Source organism: Leuresthes tenuis, unplaced genomic scaffold (genome assembly GCF_036924035.1).
Source record: "Leuresthes tenuis unplaced genomic scaffold, fLeuTen1.0.hap1 SCAF_17, whole genome shotgun sequence".
NCBI lineage: Eukaryota > Metazoa > Chordata > Actinopteri > Atheriniformes > Atherinopsidae > Leuresthes > Leuresthes tenuis.
This window is the reverse complement of record NW_027325371.1, coordinates 12,898,289-12,905,187: the sequence shown is the minus strand read 5'-3', so window position 1 is coordinate 12,905,187 and position 6,899 is coordinate 12,898,289. Positions and strand designations below refer to the sequence as shown.

General features: G+C 40.7%; 1 protein-coding gene across 2 annotated transcripts in view; it reads right to left on the bottom strand.

Moving 5' to 3' along the window:
* Positions 1-4,217: 4,217 nt before the first annotated feature.
* Positions 4,218-6,899, bottom strand: part of prkar1b (protein kinase, cAMP-dependent, regulatory, type I, beta) — a 56,940-nt gene continuing 54,258 nt past the window's right edge. For both annotated transcript variants that reach the window (XM_072368514.1, XM_072368515.1), the window contains one exon: positions 4,218-6,631. In XM_072368514.1, the coding sequence (XP_072224615.1) occupies positions 6,459-6,631 (173 nt within the window). In that variant the 3' untranslated portion in view covers positions 4,218-6,458. The remainder of the gene's footprint in view (positions 6,632-6,899) is intronic.

Genomic DNA, 6,899 nt, shown 5'->3' with positions numbered 1-6,899 from the left:
AATTGAAGAGATGCATTGTGCTGCGTTAAGATCAATGTGGGCAGGAGACTGCAGAGTCATGTGCATGATGGAATATCTCACTCACAAAAATGCTTCTGACTGGCTTTTTTTTCCTTGACCATGCAGGATGTCAGGAGAACATTTCAGTCTTTTGTTTGTTTTCTCTACACGTCGTTTTGGAGGCGACTCACACGAGGTTCCACTTGCTGGGAGCAGCTTTGAAACTGAGGCCAAAACTGAGGCGAGTCGGGGAGGCCTGGTTTCAGTGTCGTTACATGTATACATGTGAATTATTTACTTGTCGTCCAGCAGGAAATGAGGAACGATAACAAGCTTGGGAAAGAAAAGCAGAATAACAAACAGATGGTATCTCATCCCCTCCTTCATTTCTTACTTTCTCACTTGTTTCTTCTCTCTCCATTTCTTGACTATTATTGTTTCTCATGCGTCCTTCATGAGGTTTAATTGAAAGACAACAGCAGGGAGACGGCGTATGTTCAAACTGAATCATTTCAAGGCCTTTCATTTGACTCATAGCTGTTACTTATGAGTGAAAGTTGCTTTGTTAAGTTTCACACATCTGTTAAGAGAATGTGTTCACAGGTTTCAGGTGTCAGCACTCCTACATTTTTAAAAAGTTGCATCAACGCATTTTAAGTTACAGAGAGAGCACCAGGAAGTCTGACAAATTGCTCCAAGTAATGCTACAAGAATCAGTGTCAACTGAAGCTGGATTGCATGTTTATGTAAATGCCCATTTTTTTTACAAAGAATATTGTAAATATTCTTTGTAAAATTGTAAATATTAAATATCTATTGATCTGTATAGGTAACAATTTGTTATGGTAGGTGCAAAAAATGTGTCAGAAAACACAACATAAGAGAACTGAAGAGTTATGCCTGACATATTCTTTTGTTTCGTTGCATATCATGAAAACGTGTTTTCTGTTTAATTGAGTTTTTCTATCAACGTGTTTCAAAAATATTAAATTTTTTTGTTTGGGTCTGAAAGTTAAAAGTGTGTTTTGTTTGGATGTTGGTGCATTTTAAGATTTCTTCTTCCTTTCTCTTTTTCCTGTTTGCATTTTAATGAAAACTATCCACAAGAGGCTTTTCAGTCTCGTAGGACTTCAGTGCTCCTCTTAGAATCTTTTTACTGTTTTGAACAATTTCACTATCGAAACACATTAGCTCACCATGTGGTTATTTGGTCGTCAGCACATAGATGTGCTGCTTTTTTGGTGAGTCAGACCTTGTGATAATCTGCTGATCCAATTTTTGACTCTCTTTCTCCTCCTGACCTCATCTCCACAACGCCTCTCATCCCTAACCTTTCAATCCCATCAGCCTCAATGTTGCTCAGCCACCTATGACCATGCCTGGGTGGTGGCCTTTGACCTAAGAGAATTGCCATTAGAGCTGAGAATCAGAAGAACATAAGTGGCGACCAGGCAGAGGAGATGCCACTGGACTGAGAGTTTTAGCCCAAGCAGGCTAAATCCTGCTATGGAGCAGTCAGGTTGCCACACCAAATATATCTAGACAGTTGCATATCAAAGGCACAGGCCAGTGCAGGCAGTTGGGGGTCGATTTTTCCTCCAGCGTGTGGGGATCATGACGGAAAGAGAAAGCCGGGAGAATCAATGGAGGTTGGCAGGCATTTTAATTACCCTGAATCTCTCCAGTCAAGGGGGGAGAATGGTGCAAATATGGCATCTGTGGGAACACAGAGAGCAAGCAAAGAGGACAGGAAATAAAAGAAGAAGATTTAAGGCAAAAATAGAGGGAGGTGACGGTCACACACCCAGAGCCCAGCCCAACTCAGACAGATCTAAATATTCTGCACCAAATAAAATATCTTCTCATGACACCATGGGTTGCTGTGTGGAGTTATGGGATGCAACAAATACACATACAACTGAAACATACACACCAAATTCCACCCAGCCAGCTTATCTTGTACATTTTTGGCAGTTACTATATAAAATGTGGAATCTGGGGGATGCGCTTGAGAAGCCACCCTGTAAATGAGAAGGCAAAATGTTTCTATGGTGGGATGAATTCTTAAGCATTCATGTGGGTGGATCTCAGTGGAATTCACTCAGGAGTCCACGAGAAAACTTGAAGAAAGTATGTTTAGGTTCACATCAGGGAAGTTAGAGCAGGATTCTTCCACTTCCTTTTCCTGTACGCTCATTGACCCCTCCACCTTCATCCTTATCCTTCTTGTCCTTTACACCTCCTCCTTCTACTCCTCCCTAGTAGAAGTCTAGTCTAGATCCATGACTATTTGAAAAACAAAACACACCAGAGTTTGGTATGAAGGTGTTATAGCAAGTAGCTGCAGCAGCGATGCTTTCCATCTCTTACGTACCACTTCTGCTCTGAGGGCAGGAGAGTGAAGAGATGTCCAAAAAGAGCCAAATCTCTGTGTTCACTCATTACCATCAGATTTAACTAGAATGTTTTTACATATAAACTCTTTGCGTCAAATATTTCTAGATGAGACCCTGGTGTGAATGTAGCCTAAATGTATTCAAATCGTGTGTAAAACAAGCAAAGAAATGCTCATTCAAAAAGGTTTCAGTTACATCTGTTTTGTGACTTGCTTGCTTGGTCTCTCTTTTGACTGAGCAGGAAACAAAAACATAAAGGATGTAAATGATAGAAAATAGTGACCTGAATTCAAAATTAGAGTGAAAACATGTGTATGCTTGCATTCATTTTTTTTGTGACACAATTCCATGGTATCATAGCTTTATCACCCTGTCTAGTGGACACAATGCATTCACTAACCCCTTACCCTAAACCTTAAGTATCACAACTGAATGCCAAACCCTAATGTTTACCCAAAACCTAACCATAACCTAATTCTAAACCTGCACCTCAAACCACGGGGGTAATGAGTCTAGTATGTATAATTATAATTAGTATGTCTTTGAGACAGAGGAATAAGGTACAAACAAATTACAAGAACATGGTACTTGCTCTGCCAGACCTTTGAGCCTTAATACATGGTTTTCCTCAGTTGTCAGGGCGATAGATAGAGACACATATTCTGCACCTGCTATGGTTTAATCTTAAAATGCTTGCCGTTCAAGTTTACTTAAAATGTTGAGGAGAAAAAAAATCATTCTTGCTTTTGGAATAAATTTTCTCTTCAGGGATTTTACTCATGGCCTGCACACTTGTGCAGTGGTTAGTACTGTCACCAAGAAGGTTCCTGGTTTCTTGGCTGAAACCTTCCTGTGTGGAGTGAGCATATTAACCCCATGCATGCGTGGGTTTTCTCTCCTGATACTCTGGCTTCCTCCTAAGGACATGATGTTAGGTTAAATGGTTATTCTAAATTGACCGTGGGGGTGAGCGTGAGCGTGGATGGTTGTTTGTCTCAATGTTGGCCCCGTGAAGGACTGGTGACCTGTCCAGGGTGTACACAGCCTCTTGCCCAATCCCTGCTGACACAGGGTGAGAGCTAAGGTACGATGTGTGAATGATGTTTTTATGAAAAGTGCATTGTGAGATATTTTTTGCTGTAGAAATCAAAACAAAAAATACAAAAATCGAAATTTCTAGCACTTAGAAAAGCGATAACTTTTTTACACATACTGTGCGAGTTCAAGTGTGTTGGTGTATAAAGCAAATAGGTTTTATAGGTGAGACTGTGTGCATGTGTGGCAAGGGGAGTATTAAATCCAATGTCAGTGAGTTGGGGGCACATTCCTCAGTTGATTTAGCTGGCGTTAAGATGAAGAAGAATGTGTCAAAGCTGCAGAGACTTTAGTCCACTGTGGTTTAAACTGGCTGGGAGGAGCTCTGAGGCTTTCTGACAGTCCAGTTTGACGGATGACTGACATTTGGCTTAATGTGAGAAGGATGGAGAGCAGAGAACAGTGCAGGGCGAGCAGAGAGAGGCTGGTAAGGAGTGGAGGTGCCTGTAGGAAGAAATACGAAAAGTGTGATTGAAGAGGACAGTTTGCACTTTAGTGAGAGAAAAAGTAGATTAATGGACATGTAACATTTAGGGGAGGTGTTAGTATGGACTCAAAGGGCAGGAGCTGAGATAAGAGAAAGAAAGAGAACTAAGTCCCAGCCGGAGAGGAGGAGAATATGCCAGGAGCTGGGATAAACAGAGGGGAAAGAATGTGAAAAAGAGTCGCACTCATGATGGAACCAGGAGGGGCCGAACATTAGAAAATAATGACTCGAATCAAAAGGATTTTAGAAGCTTATCTTTATTTGCCCAAGATGGTTTGATAGTTGAAAGAAAAAGATACACACACACACACAGAGAATACATAAAGACTCTTTTCCTTAAGGTCCCATTTACACATCAGTCGCTGGGTCAGTTGTGCAACTTTGACATTTTGTAGATTAAAGAAAAGCAACATAAGTTAATATTTTTTACTCTCTTATTTCCAACATAGAAGTAATGTCTTAAAAACAGCTAAATAAGACTACTGCATTGACCCAATATTACAAATTTCAAAGTGGTGCAAAAGCTAGGACTACAGCATCAGACAGAGTCAGCCTAAAAGCGTCAGATAAAATGTGGATGTGTTCGCGTTGAAGATTTATTTAGTCCTGAGACAGTGTAAGCATATTAAGTATAGTTGTGTGTGTGTTTCAGACGCTGTGTGTGTGGACTGGACTGATAACACTACTGTGCCTTTGGAATACAACAGCTCACAGATCAGACTGAGCCGCCTCAGAACATAAAGAAAACCCCTACTGAAAAGAGCAACTTGTCAATTCATTTGACCAGCACGCACATACAGAGACTGTAAAATCTTAAAGGATTTCCTTGAAGATTTTGCATACTTTCCCTACTGTCAACTAATCTGATAGAATGGCTAAAACCAACTAGTATGTAATCCTACAAACAAGTATTTTCTGTGTATCAAAAGTCTGAATGAGCTCATTCCTCTGAGCCATAGTGACACATCAGTGAGCCACAGTGTCACACATAGGGACAAGTTCTTCATTTAGATAAAAATGGGCCTGATAGTCAATTAAGAAACAGCTCCGAGACTAATGGTAAGGATCACTTTCACTCCATCCATAGAGCTGGTGCCTTGATACCCCATCTATTAATATTGAGGCACTGTGTGGGACCCAAAACAAAGACAGAGTTAACTTCCATGTTTTACACCCTCCACTGCAACTTCTCTCCATTAGGGTTCATACACAGGGTGTGGAACAGCAGGCAAAGCATAACTAAACGATGAAAACACGACATAAAACAAAACGGGCCATTTCACAAAACCTAAAATCACAATTCTTTGTCCATGAAGGACAAAGATAGGAGTGGATATCAGGCTTGTTCCTGTATGTACAATTTCATACTAATTGAGATTTTAAAAAAATTGACAGATTCCAAACTTGCATATCTTTGCCTTTCTACTTTCTGCATTTTAAGCAGCCCCAGGCACCACGAGCTGGGTATTGTTTGTGTTTATTTTCCTCCAGATTCGCAGCAGCCTCTAACTTACAAGAATTATTCTCAATAGACTCAAATTTATTTCCATAATTAAGTCTGTGGAGTTGGCCTTCATAGTTCTTGGAATTAAGAAACCAGTGTTGTGTCAGAGCTTTTAGATAGCAACTGAGCCCAAAGGAACAGATGAGCTATATGGTGCTTTGGATGCAAAGACAATACATTCTTAGTAGGATCAATTCATGGTTGGGTTTGGTCTTCTCAGGAAATCTGTTAACAACCGAAAAAAACAAAATCGATGGACCAATCACGCATTTAAGCATTTCAACATACGACTACCTTTAAAAACTCCTCCAAATGGTGTCAGCAGCAAACGTATTCTTAAAGCAAACAATACAACTAAAAAAGTAATAAAATAAAATAAAAAAAAACCTTTACGGCTACAACACATTTCAGGGAACAGAGGTCTGTGTGGTGCAGGTTTGATATGCTCTAGAAATGATACCACGCACAGCCAAAAGTGGAAAAAAAGGCTAACAACAGCCAGCGAGCAAAGAAATGTGTAGTCACTTCATCATGCTGTACGTAAACATGACTTCACTTCCTCCGTGTTTCCTGAATTTATTCATACCCTTCATAAATTACTTTAAAGTGCAAACATCATTCTTTGTCAGTCTTGCTTGCATCATATAAAGTTGACACACTGGATGCATGGCTCATTCACATTTTATCATGAGTTAAATTATCTCAAGCCTTGCTCTGATTTTTACACCCCTGCGTGTTGTTTTGGACATAAAGCTACATGACAGCACATATCAAGCCAAAGTGCAGGAGGTCAAAAGAAAGAAACGCGCAAAATGGAAAAAAAAAGGTAGGAAATGAGCGTTCTGTTATCATGGATGTAAAATCCACGTTCTTCAGCCCACATCCTCACACCCCATATCCCACCCAATCATTAAAACTCTGATGCTGATGTTGCACACCCCTGCTGATGGGGGCCCCGGGGGGAGGGGCCGACATGTCACACGGTGAGGGAGATGAAGCTGTTGTATCTCTGGATGTTCCTCTTGAGGATCTCTGAGCACGGCCCAAGGACACGCTCAAAGCGGGGCCTGTCCAGCTTCACACACTTGAGGGGTCCGCGGGCGACGACAGTGGCTGCCCTGGGACGGTTCAACAGCAGGGCGATCTCGCCTGGGTGAAGAGGGAGGACGAGGGAGGGGTTGAAAGTTAGTCAATGTGCTCCAAATCTTTTCATGGGTTCAATCAAACTAGGATTTTTTTGCATTTAGATGCATCTATTAAAGTAAGAAATAAGCTGATGATGTAATCTTGTGGCTCCTCTGCAGTTTTTTAATACATTAATGAACCCTTAATTATGAAAATCTTTTACAGACTAATCAATAAAAACAGTTGATTGTATTTAAGACTTTATTAACTGTAAGCAACTCAGTAAGCAAGG